The sequence below is a fragment of the Ctenopharyngodon idella genome, chromosome 6 (genome assembly GCF_019924925.1).
Source record: "Ctenopharyngodon idella isolate HZGC_01 chromosome 6, HZGC01, whole genome shotgun sequence".
Classification (NCBI taxonomy): domain Eukaryota; kingdom Metazoa; phylum Chordata; class Actinopteri; order Cypriniformes; family Xenocyprididae; genus Ctenopharyngodon; species Ctenopharyngodon idella.
Window position 1 is genome coordinate 13,888,080 of NC_067225.1, and position 20,562 is coordinate 13,908,641.

The window sequence follows — 20,562 nt, forward strand, 5'->3', positions numbered from 1 at the left end:
TAAACAACATCACATGGAGAAAGAGAATTTCTACTTTTCATTCCCACCATTGAACTGCACTACTCATTTATTTACACTGGTATTTTACTCATAGCTCTCTCCCTCAGCATTTTACATGAACTATATTACGAATCTTCATTCCCCCGCTCTCTCCCCCTGTTTTCCATCATCAGTATCATGCTGTTGGCTAAACCTGTGTTGTGTAATCCTCAGCAGTGTATGATGGAATAGAAACAGTGCTTTGTTCTCCACAGCTAGTTGATGCTTGAATCTCATAACATGCCATTAGCAAGAGAGAAATAGATTCCAGTTTCATAATGTAGCATCAGAGCTCTTTAGTTACACTGGGCAGAAAGTTCCTTGAGTCTTCTGCTCCTATGAAACAGGAGATGAGAAATGGAGAGCGGCGGAAAGAGAGGGAACATTTGGTAAAGAAGGAAAGAGTTACAGGAACGTTTGAGAGGAAAGATGCCTTCCGCTATTAAGAGGAGACATGATAAAGCAGGTCAGGGATTAAAGGAGCGAGAAACAATACAGGAAATGGACAGAGAATGTGAGTGATATTTGTGAAATAATCATCGCAGTGTATACCGAAGGGACAGTAACTGTCCCAATAAACAACCATTCATTCTCCAAACTGATCATTATTATTAGGGCTTTCAATTGAACATGTTAATTTAGTACAACTATTTTTTTTAGTCAGCATATTGTGCAAGTAATTTAATGATTAAATTAAACCTAAATTAATTAAATTAAATTATACATTAAACATACAGTTTTTATGAATTTTATTGCACAGTAAATAAGATGAATATCAATATTGTTATGTTGGTGAAAAATAAGTCCCAGGTTTGAATCCAGGTAATTTTTTGGTGAACAAATTAGTGAGATTGATTGTATTTGTTTTGTGATTTTACTGATTTGATTAACTTGAACTGTACTGTACAGTGTTAACTTAGCGTCCACCTGTCCATTCACACATTGGGACTTTCTTTCCATTAAGTCTTTGTATATTTACATTCTAATGAGAGAAATGCTGATGATTAGAGACTGGCAAGGCGTATTATAGTCATAGCTGTAGTTCTGGCTCTTCAATGGACAACACATTTGATGTGTTATGTAATGTCATGAATTAAATATAGCCAAAGTGTTGTGGGTTCTGTGATCAAAGCAATTCTCTCAGCCTATGTGGCAAAAGAAAATACTCAAAAAAAAAAAAAAAAAAAAAAAGCAATGTTAAACCTCAGTGTGTGATGGAGATCTGAAAGCTCAGCACTGCTTCTGTATGTGAAGTGTCATGAGATGATTAGTTCTTATCTAATAACTTTACATGCAGTCTTTGACAAGTGCAGTGAAGATTACATGCAGATACTGTAAAGCAGTGCTTCTCAATTTGTGCTACAGTAAATGCAACTAAGCATATAATTATGCAGAGTTATTATGCAGAGAATAGCGAGATAAATAGGCTAATTCATTTTTTTAAAAGGAAGTGAAAACTGTATCTTTTGACGTCAAAAGCCATGTCTCCAATCAAAGTGTACAGTATTTTGGTACAGATCCATCTGTCACTAGATGGCTAGCCAAATTAGGCAGATCTCAAAATGAATAATTATGTAACTTGCCCCTGTCCTCAAAAACCATGAACAAATCTACACAAGGTAATATCAAATACAATTTTGGTGCTGTGTTGCGTTGCCACTTGACCAATGTAAAATGTAGCAAAACTATTTGAGAACCAGATGTCTCTTTCATTATTGGAAAAAAATTATACCAATTTAGTTTTTGTGTTTACAGTTCTTTTTTTTTCTTTTTCTTTTTTTTTTTTTTAAGAATGTTGACTGAATTTTCATTTTTTGGGGAAAACTAACCCTTTAAGTGTATAAGTTAAATAACCTGTCTCAAAGATTTAAAAAAACAGGTACATTTACAGGTAAATTTTCCTCTCCCTCGATAATGAGTGTGTTAAAAAATGTGCTAGTTTCATGTGATCAGAGCCTAGAATCTCAGCATGAAACGTTCATGTGTACGTGTGGGATTGACTAGTGCGGCATCATTTTGTTTGTGTGTGTGTGCAGGCAAGCATGGGACCTTGCGGTGGACATCTGCCTCTCCCAGCTTCCCACCATCATCGAGGAGGGCACAGCCTTCAGGGTGAGCATGACTTATTCTGGCTCTGAGTGAGACAGAGAGAGGCTAATTCCTGATCAGTAATTCAGTGCCTCTTATATCAATTGTTCCTTTGCCTTGTATTGGCATTGCAGCCCTACTTATGATGAATCAGTTGTAGAATCTCTGATCGTACTCAAAAGTGAATTGTATATTTGCCATCATTAGTCATTGAATTTACTTTCTTTTTTTTTTTTCTTTTTTTTCCCTCTCTCTCCACCTATTCTTGTATTGTGCTCTGTTTTACTGAATATGAGGTGCAATACCTGCTTCAGAGCTACTGGAATATTCCTGTATAATCAGTATAATCCAATAAACTAAAACAGACTTTTTTCTTTTTTTCTTTTTCTTTTTTTTATACTACTGGCGATGCATTTAATAAGGTTCATTTCTGTTCCAAAACACCCAAAAAAAAAAAAAAAGCATAGGTTAGACCTGTCTGTCTACTTACATTAACACAGAAAGTGAAAAGACTCAATTGAGATGGGCAAGGTGAGTAAATGAGTGATGGGGTAGGAGAGAAAGTATTATGTAAGACTTATATAACTCTACTGAGATCAATACAGCTGTCTTGATCACTTATGTACACTGTTTATGGCTGATTTAACAAAGTGCTTTTTCACTTTGCTCACTCCTGTGCTCACTCCATACGTGTTTGTGTATTTTCTATGTTTTTTCTGTATCACAATAGAGTTTGTTTATTTATCCACAGCATAGTCCATTCTTCGCTGAGCAGCTGACAGCCTTTCAGGTGTGGTTGACAATGGGCGTGGAGAACAGAAACCCACCGGAGCAGCTCCCTATTGTCCTGCAGGTAACTTCCAGCAAAAACTTTCTCAATAGCTCAATAGTTTAAAAATCTAGTGAACTGCCTACCTAGACAACATTTTTATTAAACATTGATCATTTTATTGACAATGACATCTGTTCTAAAAGATTGGCAGCAACATCATTCTGCCTCCTAAAAAAACCTTATTATTATATTATTTTGGCCTAAATTCTAAGGCATCATTGCATTTTGCCTCACAGAGAATGTGACAAGCTCTGTGAAAACTTTTGTACAAGATGGCAGAGGACTTGAGAGAAATATTAATTATAAATGCATTTATTTCAACAAGAGTTAAATATAGTTTAGGGGTGTTTTGTTTCAAGTGGTCCATTTCAAGCATAAGCTATTGTATGTGAATAAACAATTACTGTAAAACACTATTAATTTTAGTATTTGTCATGCTTATATTACATGTGTTCATTTCTTAAAACACATGAATAAAGTTGGCTTTTCTCCAGGTTTTTAGCTCTAGCTCTTTAACCAGCAAAATTTCAAACTCTTTCAAACTGTAACTAAAATTCAGACATTTTTCAGCGGAATGCTATCATAACTATTACATTTGTGAAAATTTCAGCTTCCTATCTGGTCACACATCAGATATAATCAACCCTAAGTCAGGGGAATTTTTTTTAAAAAAAAATGTACTCCGAGAAAAAATTAGAAGTCTCAAACATCAAATATTCTGCTTGCACACTAAGCGTACCTTAAACGTAAAAAAAAGAGAGAGAGAAAAAAGTGGTTTTGCAATACCAATACATAGAGGTAATCACTCAGAATAAAAATTCCCTCAAGTACCCTCCATTGGGCCAAATATGTGTTTTGTTGGTGGTGGTTTATTTGTAACATTTATTAGTAACTTTAGTAACAGTGAGCTCCAAAATTAGCTGACAGATTATATTTCAAGTACTGCATGGCTGAACTAGTTACAGGTCCCCCAGGAAACCACAGGTAGATGCTAGGGGTTCCACAGAAAAATGAAAAAAAAAAAAAAAAAAAAAAGAATCAAATTGTAAGGGCTGTCACAGTCAACATATTTACTTTAGATATTCATTAAATATGTTAAACATAATCATTTAAAAAATGCTTTGGGATTTTATTCATTGTAAAAAAGTGCTTCACAGATAATCTGAATTTAATGTATTTCTTATGCTAATAATAGTGGATAGAAAGAAAAGTAACGTAATACAAAGTAAATATTACCATATAATATTTTGTTAAATTTACTTTTGCTTTAGTACGGTGGCCAAGCCAGTTATTTAATTTAGAAAACAACTATTTATATTTATACTTGTGATGCTATTTATATTTATATTAATATTCTTCCCACACAGTATGTGTGTCTTTCTTTATGTAAAAATAATAATATATTATTATTATAATATTTAATTGTTAAAATATTCAAATACAGCACAAAAAATCATGGCTTCTATTTATCTGATTGTGTGTAAATGTGAATTTAAACTTTGTATTGTCTCATAGTTTACCCAAAAATGAAAAATGTTGTCATCATTTATCATTATTTCTCATGTCATCTCAAGTGCATTTCTTTCTTCCATGGAACACAATAGAAGATATTTTGAAAAACACATGGTTTTGGCCATGCAAGTCAATGGGTTCCAATCTGGTTGTTGTTGTTGTTGTTTTGTCTTCTTTTTCCATACATTTTTGTGTAATTTTTGCTCCTCTATTATCCTTGTTATCCTTTAGTGTTTCCCAAACTGGGTGCCGTCTGGCGAGAGCAGGGGTGCCGTGTAAAAACTCCTTCAAACATTTTTAAATTGTAAATGTGTAAAATTTAAATTTTAAATGTGTAAAATGTGTAAAAAATCAGTTATTATGTACCATCAATCTGTGATGTCCCCAATAACAACAAATAACACACACAAATTTATAATAAAAATTTCGGCGGGGGTTGCGCATGATTTCATTCCCATGCTTCAGTGCATACACATAAAGCCGCCTCTTTTTCATGGCAAATACACACGAAAATATTGTCACTATGTATGTCTTGCCTCGTATTCACATAACACTTCGGTTATATCCTATAAGTAGTACTGTCAACGTTAATGCATGCGATTGATTTTATCTGTCTAACGCATTAAAAATAATTAACGCAGCGTTTTTTTCTGTCATCCTTTGGCTAGTGTTACATTATATGATCACGCTGTTTTCAACCATTCAAGAGCGACAAGACAAGCGAGAACGCGAATGTGAATGTTCTGACAGACACACAATGCACAGAAAAACGCGCACCAGTATCATGCACACAGACGGAGCGCCAGAATTGAGTTCTCTTTCGCTCTTGAACAAATAATAACACGCAAAACTATGCCAAAATGTCTGTTTTGTCAAGTATCCTCATAAGAGCAGTTAAATAAGTAGGCCTATTAAACGAACGTAAAAAGTTGTGAGAAAATTGACGCGTCTCAAATATGCATCATGTGCAGCAGCGGCAGATCTTAAAGTGACAGCAGCCACTAATGCTGTCTGTCTTTAATGTTAATCAAAGAACAAAGGAAACAGAGAAAATTACTCACTGCTCTTGACTAAAGAAATTTTGTAGCTTTAATAAGGATTAATATATATATAATTAATTTTAATATATAATTAATTTAATTTATCTAGTGCAGACTGTTTGATAACTTTATTCAATTTCTGTATATTTCCTGCCACAGGTAGGCCTAAATATGACATTTATTATGGGTTCATGTGAAGATTGTTTTAAGTTCACTTAAATTAAAAGTTGTTTTATTTTTTGGAGCCCAATAAATGTTAAAATGTATAGGTTTCAATTACACTGTAATGTTGAATGGCAATAATTAATGTTTAAAAAAAAAAATTCAATTTAATTGAGACATCAGTTGTATTAGTATCAGTGATACTGGCCCCCTTTTGTAAAAAGATGCCATTAAACATTTAAAATATACTGTCTTTGTTGTTTCTACATTAATTTGGAGATTAACTGTGAAATTATTGCATTATAAAATATATTAACTTAAATTAAAACAAGCTATCAAAATTATCCCAATATAAAAACACAAATACACTGAGTGAGCAAACATTTAGGCTAGGTGAGATAGTTGTAATGGTAATTGAGCAATACTTATATATGAATAAAAGCCTGTATTAAAAATCTGTCATCACAGTCATCTCTTCAGAAGAAATTACTGATTTCCTAGACTTTCAATGAATGGACAAAAAATTAGATGATAATAAAAATATCTGTATGACAGTAGGCCTATATACAGCGGTTCTTCCCTGTGGTATTGAAAATCGATAATTTTCAAGGTATCGTATCAAAGTAGTATTGTGACAACACTAGTGTGAGGTGCCACACATTTTTGAAAATTTTCAAAGGGTGCTGTGACTGAAAAAAGTTTGGGAAACACTGCTTCAAAGGATTAGTTCACCCAAAAGATTTCTTAAATTTCTGTCATTAATTACTCACCCTCATGTCATTCCACACCCGTTCATCTTCGGAACACAAATTAAGATTTTTTTATGAAATCCGAAACTTATGTTTTTTTTTTTTTTTCCGGCTCCGTATTGGCCGAAGCTGTTCAGGTGAGCAGCACGACGCATGCGTGTGATGCTGAGGCAGGAGCCTGGCCAATACTGATCCAGGTTTGGAACGACATGAGGGTGACTACTTAATGACAGAAATTTCATTTTTGGGTGAACTAACTCTTTAAGTCGCTTTGCATAAAAGCATCTGCTAAATGCATAAATGTAATGTGAATGAGACTGTCAAATACTCCAAAATCTTGTTGTGTACAGTGTGTTCCCTTAGTTCAGACAGTAGAGCATGGCACTAGATAAAATATAATTTAAAAGATAAAAGCTAATTTAAATGTAATGTAAATGCTTCCTGATCACATTTTTTTGTTTGCTGACCATCTCTTGTATTGAGTCAAATGGATTTTGTGTCATGTTTCTGTGCATCACTTTAAGAGATGTGGACTCTTCACAGATGGGCTCAGATTGTCACACTTATATTAAACTCAGCAGCCAGTCATGCTTTTATACACACACACACACACACACACACACACACACGCACACACACACACACACACACGCACACAGACAAAAACACACCTTGTAAGTGCTGACTAATCTTCCATTTGGCTAGAGTTAAAAAAAACAGACCTCCCTCATATTCTTCTCACTTCTTTCACTTATTTCTATATTTTTTTCATTTCTCCCCTTCCTTCCTTTCTTCCTTCCGTCCATAGGCCTCAGGGTATTAAGGAACACCCTGTTATAGCCAAGGTGCATGCTGATAATTTTCACAGTCCATGATTTGACGTGACCCTGCGATCTATTAATACCTTGATGGCAGGGTGGCGTATTGTTTTGGCAGGAGATTGCAGGCGTTTTGGAGTTTGTGTGTGTTTTTGTGTGGGCATTGAGGTGGGCAGTCCTTCTGTTGCGCTCCTTACACAGCACGCTCTGTCTCTGGGCAGGCCTGTATCCGGGCCCCCTCACATTGCTAAGAGAGTGTGCCACAATATCTAGATGCTTTAAATACATACACACGTATGCAGGGTTTTAAAATGCTGGCATAGTAATATGCAAACTAGAACTGTTACCTAAAACTAAAATTTATGCTTCTCGTGATCTCAGATCTTTTGATCTAAAGGCTTATACTTAAATGCTTAATATTACTTTTAAAATTAAACATAAATTTTGCCAACCTAAGATTTTTTTTTTTTTTTTTTAAACAAAACTAACAATTTTAAAGGAGTCAGATGATGCTATTTTAAAAGTTCATTATTTCGTATATTCGGTGTAGTAATATGGGTTAACATGCTTTAATGTTTACATACTGTACATTATTGTAGTACCTTCATTCCCAGTCAGTCTGAAATGCTCTGACTGAGTACCAGTTTCTACAAAATTCCTCCTTCCGAAAAGTGCTGTTTGGCCAGCTGACCTAGTGTGTTGTGATTTGCCAAACACCTCAAGCATGTGTCAGAACTGTAACGGACCTTCCCATAATCATGAGCTTCAGCTTCCAAGGCTTATAAAGCAGATGTAAACACATAGCTAACAATGTTGTTTTACTGTATCAGTTCAATCTCAAGTCAGATTCGGATCATCAAGCAGATAGATTGGAACCAGTTTTGCAAGCACTACTTAAGCTGAAGTTTTCACAGTTGTAAGTTAATTTTGTAACTCTCTTACTTTTTAGATCTTAACCAATGATTCCAAATTGTATCCGTTTTTGGAAGGCCAAACCAAGGGGTTATGCTTTCGCACCAAAACACACAGCATCTCGGTGACATGGTTACAACACTACAATTCTTTCATTTTGTTTGCCTTTGGGCGTGCATTATGCTAATATTTCATATTGTGATATAGACGTTTGTGGATGTGATACCTGGGCTTTGATCAAGGCGCTTTTGGCAGGTCTGGAGCAGTGTTCCCTTTTGTGGGAGACTGTGAGCTTTGTAACTATGCAGACAAGCACCCATCATGCATGTGAAGTCATTTAGTATGGTTTTAAATGTGTCTAGAGTAGACAGTCATACATCATAGTATTCCTTTCACATACATCATTATTTCCCAGAATTGTCTTATGTACCCCCACATCCCTACAAGTTAGACTTAAATACCCCTTCATCATCCTGAAACTGGGGTTCCTTGTATATCATATTATATTAATATCATTTAGAATGGTCATTAATATTATTGTTGCATTTAAACATAAAGGATACCACAAGTTAAAAACAGACACACCGAGTAAGTAGCTTCCTCCCCAATTATTGACACATTTTAGCTTGTTAGTCTTTCACAAGACGAAGTCCTTGTGCGTGACATCATATCCTGTTAACCATATTTGTGATTTTGCATGCCTGAAACTTAATTTGACCACCCCTTTTATCAATAACACAGACACATATGGAAGTATTAATGAATCACCACCCTAACCACCGATGTACACGCACAGGTGGGCAGTGATTAGCTTGTGCCAGCCCACAGGGAGTGTGTGTGAACTTAAGCACCTGGAAAATGATTATATTAGTTGTTTCCACATTGTATAGGAATGTATGTCTTCCTGCTTTTGTGTAGGCATGGATGTGAGACATTTGGTGTTTCCTGTTGGTGTGGGGTATATTAAATATATCTGTTTGCCCTCTTTCATTGTATTTTATCCATGGCCCTGCTGTAGAGTTAAACACTGACACACTCTGTCGTCCACTCCCCACTGACTCCACTAGTGACTCCACTAGCTGTGGAACAGAGCAGAACATCAGATTAATTTTCTCTCATCTGGTTTCTCTTAGGTCCTCTTGAGTCAGGTACACAGACTGAGAGCACTAGATTTGCTGGGGCGATTTCTGGACCTGGGCCCATGGGCCGTCAGTTTGGTGAGACAGCATATAAAACACCTCTAACATTTATTTTGATCTTTCTTTTACTTTAAAGCTTACATAAATTAAAATACCACTTAATTAACTGTATTAAATAAGCTTTAGATAATACATATGTCAAATCAATTTACTTATACCTTATGTCGGGGATGGGCAACTTCGATCCTGGAGGGCCACTCTCCTGCAGAGTTTAGCTCCAACCCTAATCAAACACACCTGAACAAGCTAATCAGTGTCTTTAGGATTACTAGAAAGCTATGGCCAAGTGAGTTTTTATCAGGGTTGGAGCTCAACTCTGCAGGATAGTTGGCCCTCCAGGACTGTAGCTGCCCATTCCAGCCTTATGTACAATTTGGATGTTAAGTATGGATAGTTACGTAGCGCCAGGGTTTGCTAGAATTTACATACACAATCAAACAATGATATTCTTAATACAAGAGACCTGTTAAGGAAAAACAAATCTAAATAAATCAATTGCATAAGTATTTCAAAGAAAATGTTTGGCTGCCTTGAATCACTGTCATCCTCTAAAATTCTCTCTCTCTCTCTCTCTCTCTCTCTCTCTCTCTCTCTCTCTCTCTCTCTCTCTCTCTCTCTCTCTCTGTCTTTCTCTCTCTCTCTCTCTCTCTCTCTCTCTCACTCTCTCACTCTCTCTCTCTCTCACTTTGTCTTTTTGTTCTCTGCAGGCTCTTTCAGTGGGGATTTTTCCGTATGTGTTGAAACTGTTGCAGAGTTCAGCAAGAGAGCTCAGGCCTCTTTTGGTCTTCATCTGGGCAAAGATCTTAGCTGTAGATAGTGTATGTAAACCTCTTCATCCTTTGCATTTTAGCCCTTGCTTTAACCAGAATTCCACATATTGTAATTCTCAGAACAATTAACATTTAGATACTAATGACCAGCTAAAAGCCTTTTAGTATCGAAGCTATCAAACGTGATAAAAAACATAATATTGTGGTAAACATAAAATTACTTGTTTCACTGTAGACCTATTAATTTTCATTATATTTAAAAATGAATATAATATAACTAATAATTGTCAGATGGGTTATTAAAAATGAAGGATCTGATAGTTACCAACCGCTGAGTTGTTGAAAAGATTAAAACAAAAATAAAAGTTTATATTTATATTTTGATATATGCAAATATCTGCATAAATAATAAAACAGTCTAATTTGCATATTTGAAAAGTTTAAATATTTAAAATCACAATAATATTCTTGTGTATTTTAATATGACAAAATTTGATTAAGAAAAGGAAAAATGTGAATTTGTAAACTTAACCATTGTAGTACAAACAACTGAATGTTTAAATATTTCCACAAGCTAAGAGTTGATCAGTCTGATTACTGATTGATCAATATGATTTAGAGATCAGACTCTCAGCACAGTTTAACTCCTGCTTTATGAAGTGTTCACCAAAAGAAAGACCAAAAATGAATAGAAACAGATGAAAATGCTCTTCTTTAAGAGCTCAGAAGTGTGTCCTATTGTACATTTGAATATATTTGTACAACAGAAACATTTATGCCTGTGCATTGTTCCTGTTGGAAAACTCATCTATCATCCAAACAAACTCTATTAATAATTCAGTCTTAAAGTCAGCGTACATTGCCATTAGAATCCCACTTTACTTTCGTAGTGCATCACATGGATGGTGAAATTGATTGGATAATGAAAAGTGAGTGTCACATACAAAAATGTAGCCAAACCAAATATGAGTTTGCTTAAACAATGTCTAAGTAGCTATTTGGCTGTTGGTTAACATTCAGTCAGCAGAAGGTCATTTCAGAAGAAGAATAAGTAACTTCAACTCCAACATTTCTTTGGAGTAACTTGCAGTTATGAATTTTTCACTAGAATGTAAATACATTTTGTGGTTTTACTGATTTATCAATGCTACATTGATTTTTTTTTTTTTTTCTTTCTTTTTTTTTTTTTCTTCAAAATTCTAAAACAAAAGAAAAATATATCATGAAATCAAGGTAGATCCAAGGTAGATATTTTCTTGCACATTCCTGGTCTAGTGAAGGATTAATCTATTAATGTTATTTCTAATTTAAATTATTTTTTACACTAAATAATTTTAATAAAACTTTGTTTATAATGTTCAGAATGTATTTTTGTACAGTGGAGTAGAAGGGCAGTGGCAGTGGAAGTGAAAGTGGTTTGCCATATGTCTCTTACAGCAGTGGTTAAGACACCTGCAGAGATAGATTATCATTCATGCACATCCCTTACAGAGACTGCAGCAAGACACACTCCGATGCTGCTAATCAGGCTACTAAAAAAAATTAAAGACCATAAATTGAAAAACTCCATTATAAAAACCCATAGGAAAATCTTGAGGGAACCAGTGGTGAATTATTCTTCTGGGCTTTGAAGTCATCCCTGCACCACTCTATAGGGATAAGGGGGTTTTGCTATGGTACCATATGTTTTAAACTTACAAATGAGGCTGTCAACTATGTCTGTAGAAACTTTTACTGTTTGGAAATGTTCTTGTAGCCATTGCCTTTTTGAATAGCCATTTTATTCTTGTGATGGCAAAGCTGAATTTTTGTAGAAACTGTGATACATTTTTCCCCTCAGGGTTCTTTGATGAACGCTAAGTTCAAAAGAGCAGCATTTAAGAAAGTTGTTGTTGTTTTTTTTTTTTTTTTTTTTTTTTTTTTTTAAACAATGTAAAAGTTTTTACATTGACTTTTGATCAGTTTATAAAAAAAACGTACTGACTCCAAACTTTTACTGTTCAGATATATACAGAACTGTTTATATTATATAGTGATCAGTATGTGTCATTGGTCTGTTCACTATAGCACATGGCACTTAAAAAACTCACCAGATGAAATGGAGAGCACAAGCAGTCAATAGTAAAACTTGCCCTTTCCGCCCTGCCCACACTATCCTCCAACACACATTCTGTTTGAGATAGGACAAATAGCTTTTCTCTGTCTCTCTCTCTCTCTCTAGTCATTCCAAGGTCTGTTATTGTGTTATTGGTATATCAGTGAAGTGTCTCACGTGCTGCCGTTCAGTTTTCTTTAGGGGAGTATGTAAGTGTTTTATTCAGAGAAAACTCAGATGTAAGAAGTTTGTATCAGGCAGCAAAATCGGAAGAAACATTTGTCAGCAGTCAGTATGGTGTTTGTTTCATTTTCAATTCCTTCTCTTTTACACTCGCCTACACTCCCTCCTGCTTTCTCTCCCTCTTTCTTTTTTTTTGTAGTCATGCCAAGCTGATCTTGTAAAAGACAATGGACACAAGTACTTCCTGTCAGTGCTGGCTGACCCGTACATGCCCGTAAGTATCATACAGATGGTACTGAATAATTTTCCTCTTTGTTCAAAACAAAATCTGTTTTGATTACTTAATCTGCTGTGCCATATTTCCAGAGTTCAAACTATGCTTTGTTTTTGGTTGGAATTTGGTGCACTTTTGACCAATCAGATCACGAATAGGCAGTGAAAAGAACACTATTAATTAAATGAAGTCTTGGACATATGAATCGTTAGTTGTTGACTCCTGATTCTTTATCCAGGCTGAGCATCGAACTATGGCTGTCTTTATCCTCGCTGTCATTGTCAACAACTACAACACAGGACAGGTATGACATAGATGGAAACAAAGAAAAACAGATGGAGATCAAGATGATGAGTGAATCAGAGCATCTATCTATCTATCTATCTATCTATCTATCTATCTATATCTGTCTGTCTATATGTTTATCTATCTACCTATATCTGTCTGTCTGTCTATCTATCTATCTATCTATCTGTGCTGCTTAATTTTTGTGTAAACCTTTTTAACATTGTCAGGATTCATTGTTAAATAGACCCCAAACCTTTGAACGGTAATGTACACTACTGTGTAATGTACACTACTTTTTTTTTTTTTTTTGAAAGACATTAACATTTTTATCCATCAAGGATGTATTACATTGATCAAAAGTGAGAGTAGAGATTTCTGTTTCAAATAAATGCTGTTCTTTTGAACTTCCTATTCATCAAAAAACATATATACAGAAATCAAATCATGCTAATATGATGCTCAGGTAACATTTCTTATTATTATTATCAATGGTGAAAACAGTTGTGCTGCTTAACATTTTTGTGTAAATGGTGATACTTTTTTCAGGATTCTTGGATGAATAGAAAGTTCAATGAAGAGTATTTATTTGCATTTATTAAATTATATACAGTTTGTGTGTGTGTGTATATATATATATATATATATATATATATATATATATAATATTAGTATAATATTGTTATTTGAGAATTAGGGTCAAGAATGTACTCTCAGAATTATTTAGTACAATAGTTTTTAAAAATGTATTAAAATAATGTTTTTTTTTGTTGTTGTTTTTTTTTTTTTTTTTTTTTTTTGCTGATTATTCATTGACCTCTCTGTCCATCAGGAGGCATGTCTGCAGGGTAACCTGATTGCGATCTGTCTGGAGCAGCTCAACGACCCTCACCCTCTCCTGAGGCAGTGGGTGGCAATCTGTCTGGGCAGAATCTGGCAGAACTTTGATTCTGCACGCTGGTGTGGAGTTCGAGATAGTGCCCATGAGAAGCTCTACAGTCTCCTGTCTGATCCCATACCAGAGGTTCTAAAAATTGGCCAGTCTAATATTTTTCTACTATTAGAAAATCTAGTAGTAGATTTTCTAGTGTATATATATGGTTTACTTTTACAGTGCCCTTAACCAGGACCATTAATCTGCTATAATGCATTCCAAACCTTACATAGATTTCTTGGTTTCTCTGTTTTTCTATTCTATGTAGTGCAGGTTTATTCCTGTACAGAATATGTATCTCCAAATCAAAAAACAGAGTTCTACCTTGTTACAATAGAAGCACCATATTATAAGCACCATAACCCTGACCATGGGTGTTGTGTGGTTCATTAATGTTCTGTGTTGTCTCATTGGCAGGTGCGGTGTGCAGCTGTGTTTGCATTGGGTACGTTTGTGGGAAATTCTGCTGAGAGAACAGATCATTCTACCACCATTGATCATAATGTTGCCATGATGCTAGCACAACTCATTAATGATGGCAGTCCCATCGTGAGGAAGGCAAGTTTAATGGGATTTCATTATGGGCAATTTTCATCAGCATCAGATTCATTATCATTTTCTTAAGTCTGTTCTAAAGCTGAGAACAGTGCATTTTAGAACTGAGGCTTGTTATGAATCATGAATATCTCAGTGGTTGACAGTAACACATTCTACTTCCATTCGTTTGTCCAAATGTGCTGTCAAGTCATTTCAACATTTCTTGCCATTGTCATTTATTGTCAACCATGTGTTCACAGTACATGAGGGAACAAAACTGTGTTTCTCTTAGAGATCCTAGTGCAAATTACATAAAACTATTTTGGATTTCAAGACTATAACCATAGTACACATAGGACATTGCAGAACATAGTACAGAATGCACAGTATACATAATAAATGCAATGATTGTGTTTAGAATAGATAGGTTTTTGGGAATTGATGCAATTTTAGCAGTAGTCTATGAAATTATTGCAGTTGTTAAACAATCCTTGTGAAAGTGACATGCTGGCTAATGAAGTCACTCTAATGAGTGATGATTTCTGAAACCCTGTCCAGCCTCACGACGGCATTGGTCAAGGGAGTCTTATGTCTTGGGGGAAGAAGTTATTTTGAAGTCTGGATGACCTGGCCTGGCCAGTATCTATATCTAGTCAGCAATGATTGCAAAATGTGGTTTGAGTCCTCTTGGGCCTTGTAAATGCTAAAGTTCTTGGATTGTTGGGACAAAGATTCCAGTAATGTTCTCAGCTGTCTTTACTGTCTGCTTAAAGGATTTTAAAATGGGTAGCTTTAGAGTTCTATTGCCAGACAGTAATTCAGCTGGTCAGAACATTCTCTTGGTGCCCCTGTAGAAGGAGGTAAGGATGGAGGAGGCATTATGGATGTAATGTTGAGAATCCAGGTACAATCCTCTGCGAGTACTGAGTTGAGTTCTCTTTCACTGCGTATTGGGCCTGAATGATCCAAAACACAGAAACACAGTCGTCTGTATGTGTTTAAGGGATAGTTCACCCCAAAAAAAATAAATAAAAAAAATAAATATATATAAATATAGCGATGATGGGCCCAAGCCGGTGGCACCGCCAAAATGGTGGCTTCAGGGGAACTGTGCATGGCGGGTAATAGACATTTAAAACGGGTAAACATAAAAGGACTATGTCAAAGTCATTTCAGTAAACCACAGATACTGCAGCAGTTGGTGCCCATATGATCACAAACCACAACAGCCACATCCATGAGATTGTTTAAGTTTAGATGAATTTCATGTCATAGAATGTCATAGCTCAATTTCAAATGAGTGCAGAATATTATCCTAATCTGCCATGTCAGTGTTTTTCTCAGACAACCTCTATAAAAATTCCAGAGCAAATTCAACAGTACTCTGAGAAATGTAATCCAGTCTGTCTGTGATTGCTGATGTTGTATTATTCTAACACTTCTCTTCATGTTTTTTTTTTTTTTTTTTTTTTTTTTTACCTCCCTGAGCTATCGTTTGTGCAACAATCGTATGCACCAAAAGCATGCTTTCATTTAATATCAATATGTGTGATATACAATAAAAAAAAATACAATTATAAAATGAATAAATAGGTAATAGGTCTCAGGTAATAGTAAGGTTTTTCTGCTCACCTATGCAAGTTTATTTTAAACATACACTTTTATAAAATCATGTGAAATTTACTTAAATAGGGTTTTTTAATAAATTTGAATTATATCAATAAATAATTAATTTAAAGACATGCGTCGTACATGATGTTCGCAAACACAGCACATGACCTTCTGTAACGCCTGTAGGTAACTTTTTCCTCGTCGAAGCAAAGACCAGGAGACGCTGGGATATCTTTCAAGCAGGAACGCATTGCACTGTGCGCGCTGTGCGTCGCTGTAGTCATCCAAGTCCAACTAAGGAAGTGTACGTTATAGTTTATATACATTCAAGGGGGAGGGATACATACTATAGAGGTGGGGACAATCTAAACAAAGCATGCAAATGCAGTGCAGGAATCAGCCCGTTACCGGCATTTCCCCAGCCCTGATCTAATCAGCATAACAGTGTCATTCAAATGCATAGGTGCTAATCCAATCAGTCTGACAGTATCGCCCATACCTTCACATTATCATAGAGACAAAGGCAGAGCTGTGTCTTGAGCTTGTCATGCCAAATGGTCAGGAAGTGCATAAAGACACCTGGGCTGCCTGACTTGATTTTCTTAGAAAGTCATCCTTTTTACCTTAAAATGCTAAATACAATGTACTTCACCGTAGTATTTCATATGATGTTATATCTGGACGTAGGAATCAGCAGATCTAAACAGATTCTTAAATGTGTAATCTCACACGCCCATGTCTAGAAACCACATACTCTCCTCTATAAAAACAGAGATGTTAGTCTTGTATGAATCAGTACATGAAATCACAGGTGTTGGGTAATAATAATTAAGTCAAACAACATTTAGAAAACAAGTCCTGTAGTGAATAGTGATATAGTGTCATGGTTCAATTTCAAATGAGTGTGAAGTTATCATTTGCAGTTCAAAATTTTTATAAGTTCATCAATAAATGGGTAATCAGTAAAAGGGTTAAAGACCACTAATCAAGATTGTAAAACACACACACACACACAGACAGAGACCCACACACAGAGAGAAAGAGTGAGACTGAGTGAGTGAGTTTGGTGGTGATCGGATTAATCGCCTAGGACGAGTATATCAAAATCCTGAGCATGCGATTTTCAAACAACCCATAATATCTGACTTCCTGTTGAGCTGGTGTATAACTTAGAGCACGAAAGTTGTTAGGCCCGATGAGGTCTATATGTGTACCGAGTTTCATATTAATACATGCAAGCGTGTTTGATTTACGGGGTTAGATTCGGGGGAAAAACAACATCTCTTGGAAATGGTGACAACATAACACCAATGCAACTCATTGGCCTCGCACCCTTTATTTTGTGTATGCCTTGGGTGGGAATTAATTAAATAAGGGATATTGTGACGTGCATGTTCCTGGAAGAAAACTGAAAACTACAATCGAGGCATTTCAAGGACTTCAGAAACAGTGCTTACTGATTTAGAGAATAACTCCCTTTGGAGTGGACTTTTTGCTTTGAAACTTTGCAGACCTTTTTCATGCTCAAACAGCAACATTACATAATAAAGAGAGTTAAACATTTTAAAAAACAAAATAGGACCCCTTTTAATGTGGACCTTGAAAATCCTCTTAAAGAACTTCATGAGGATGTGTGCCACAGGACAGTAGTCATTAGGAGAGGATGTTGTTTTCTTCTTTCACACATGTATAATGGTCATCACTCATCACCTTAAAGGGGTCATGAAATGCATTTATTTATTTATTTAATTGTTTTATAATGTTTCCTGGGGTGCACTTATAATGTTAGTATGATATTTACATAAACAATTGTCATAATTTAGAAATAAAAGGCTATTTTCTACCCTGATTTTAGCCCTCACATTTGACCGCTCTGATGCAATGGGCATGTCTGCTGTGAGACTTCAATGTAAATGCCCATTGCTATGATTGACTAGCATCTTTGCATATGAAATAAGTATTCCATGTGGAACTCTCTTGAAATTTTTACTATGGTTTTACTATTACAGCTGTCGAGATTAACTAATTGTGAAGTGTTGATTAATGCATTATATTTAGATCTACTCCCATCGCAGGAAAGTTTGCAGCATTCTAGCCAATGACAGACATGTCTTTTGAGCGCATGAATACAGTGATCTCGTTATTGCAACTCGATTTCTGCACTTTCACGAATGCTTTCATCATAATTAACAGTGCCAACAGGATGTAAATAAGAGATTCATTGTGCTGTGTAGACAGCGTTATTGATTATAACAGGAGTTTTGGCAAGAATCCAGAGCTCAGTCACTGATAAATTCACACTGTGTGATTGACAGCTCCAGCGATTATAAAGGGAGGGTTGTTTGATTGCTTTCTGTGTATAATTTCCATATCTTACAGTAAATGTCTGTTTGCAAAGCCTGCACTGAAATTGCAACTGATTTACCAAAGAATCCACAGAGAAATGTACTGAACAAACAAATAATGCTCTACTGAGACATTCACATAGTTGAAAATAAATAACCACTTTACTAACATTAAGATCCTTTGGAAGGTAATGTTATTTTTAGTCCAGTGATCCTGTATCGCTCTTCTCTCCTTCTCATCTTAGTAACGTGCCAGTGGGTGGGGCAAACAACGTGATGATGTAGAAGTAGGCATTGATGTGATTCTGCAGAGGCGGTCTTTAGTCACACTTATTACGTCATAATGTGACAAAATCTGAAACTAGTCATTTTTGGAGCTTGGATTCAATAAAAGCTGTTTTTGGACTAACAAGGAAGTTTTGAGTTCTGAAACTTACAGGAGGTTTTAATAGTACAATGACCTCTTACATGTCAAAAGATCAAGGGAAATTTGATTTCTTAATTCATGACCCCTTTAAAGAACTTTGAGTCAGTTGCCTGGCTCAGGGGAATGTTGAAAATGACTATGAGGACATGTGGTGTGAGTTGGACTGCACAGTCCCCGAGCATATGACTAGGATCTTATCTGGTTCATTAGCTTTACACAAATCAACATTTAATAAGGTTCTTCTGCCTTATCAAACTTGGATAGAACTCATTCAACACTTTGGACAGGAAGAATCACTGTCACCAGCCACCTGCACCATGCTCTTTGTGCCTTTGGTGTTGGTGAAGTGAGTGGGTAAATCTATGTATAGCTTCATTTTGACTTTCTGATACCTAAGGGCTATTTCCACATTTGAAGGCCTCGTCACATGTTTTTTTTTAACAGTGTGGCCTCCACTGTTAGCCATGGCTATTGCTGTCCTTGTATGCTAGACTGCTTTATCGATGCACTTTTTGATGTGTCCAGGTACTGACACAACTCCTCCAGGTCAATATGATGACCACAATTTGTAGCATTTTTACATATTTCCCAATCTCTGCTGTTTATCCAAGACATTCCTGTAAAGCTGAGCTTGCTCCTTCTGGCCCTCAGTAATTTGAGATTGTGTTTGAGAAGTGTACTATACTGTATATTTCCTGTAAATTCTCCAGCAAAAATAAAAATGTCATGAGATTATGTAATTTGTAGCTTGATAAGAGTTATAATGCAGAGTAATTTTAAACTGCATTCTTCAATCTCAACTAATCAAATGTATTTCTGTTTTAGGCCACATGTTCTGTTATTAGTTTTTGCCTGTTTTGTTGAAAGGGATAGTTCACCTAAAAATGAAAGTTTTGTCATCATTTACTCACCCTTCAGATCATCTTCAGAACACAAAATGAAGATATTTTTAATGAAAGCTGAGAGATTTCTGTCCAGTTATTTGAAGCCCAGGCAACCAAAACTTTGATGCTTCAGAATTTTCATTAAGACATTGTAAATGTGTGATCCATATGAATCAAGAGGTTTGATCCAAGTCTTCTGAAGAGACATAATTGCTTTATATGAACATATTTAATTCAGGCTTTTTATTTACATATAAACATTGATCAATGCGCATACATATAGCTCATGATACATATGTCAGATTTCCTGTATTGACTTGATTAGCAGTGTTGATTTATGTTTACCTATAGTGAATCCAGTTTTTTTTTTTTTTTTGATGAAATCCGAGAGGTTTTTTTTATCCTCCATTGAAAGCAACGAAATTATCATCATTTCAGATCCAGAAAAGTAGTAGAAATATTGTTAAAATAGTCCACGTGACTACAGTGGTTCAGCCTTAATATTATGAAGTGACAAGAATACTTTTTGTTTGCATAAACAAAACAAACATAATGACTTTATTCACCAAATTCGTCTCTCCCTGTCATTCTCATAATCTATTTACGTTGCAGCGCTTCCAGGTTCTACGTCCGAACGCCGGCTCAGTATATCAATATATGATGCTGACGCAGGAGCCGGCCAATACTAAGCTGGCATTCGAAAGTAGAGCCTGAAAGCACTGCAATGTAAATAGCCACTGCTACACTACCTTTCTGTGAAGAGTTGGGGAGAGCAAAATTAAAATGATTAAAAATAGTGACCTGTAGTGAAGCTTTTTGACATGCTGTGATGCTTACCTGACTCATGTTAATTTATATTGACTCTT

The 20,562-nt window shown here is 35.5% G+C and overlaps 1 protein-coding gene across 5 annotated transcripts in view; it reads left to right on the plus strand.

The window, feature by feature from the left end:
* Positions 1–20,562, plus strand: part of rptor (regulatory associated protein of MTOR, complex 1) — a 288,348-nt gene that overhangs the window by 182,628 nt on the left and 85,158 nt on the right. For all 5 annotated transcript variants that reach the window (XM_051898086.1, XM_051898081.1, XM_051898084.1 and 2 more), the window contains exons 11-18: positions 2,076–2,151; positions 2,879–2,980; positions 9,286–9,369; positions 10,059–10,169; positions 12,599–12,673; positions 12,912–12,977; positions 13,791–13,982; positions 14,310–14,450. In XM_051898086.1, the coding sequence (XP_051754046.1) occupies positions 2,076–2,151; positions 2,879–2,980; positions 9,286–9,369; positions 10,059–10,169; positions 12,599–12,673; positions 12,912–12,977; positions 13,791–13,982; positions 14,310–14,450 (847 nt within the window). The remainder of the gene's footprint in view (positions 1–2,075; positions 2,152–2,878; positions 2,981–9,285; positions 9,370–10,058; positions 10,170–12,598; positions 12,674–12,911; positions 12,978–13,790; positions 13,983–14,309; positions 14,451–20,562) is intronic.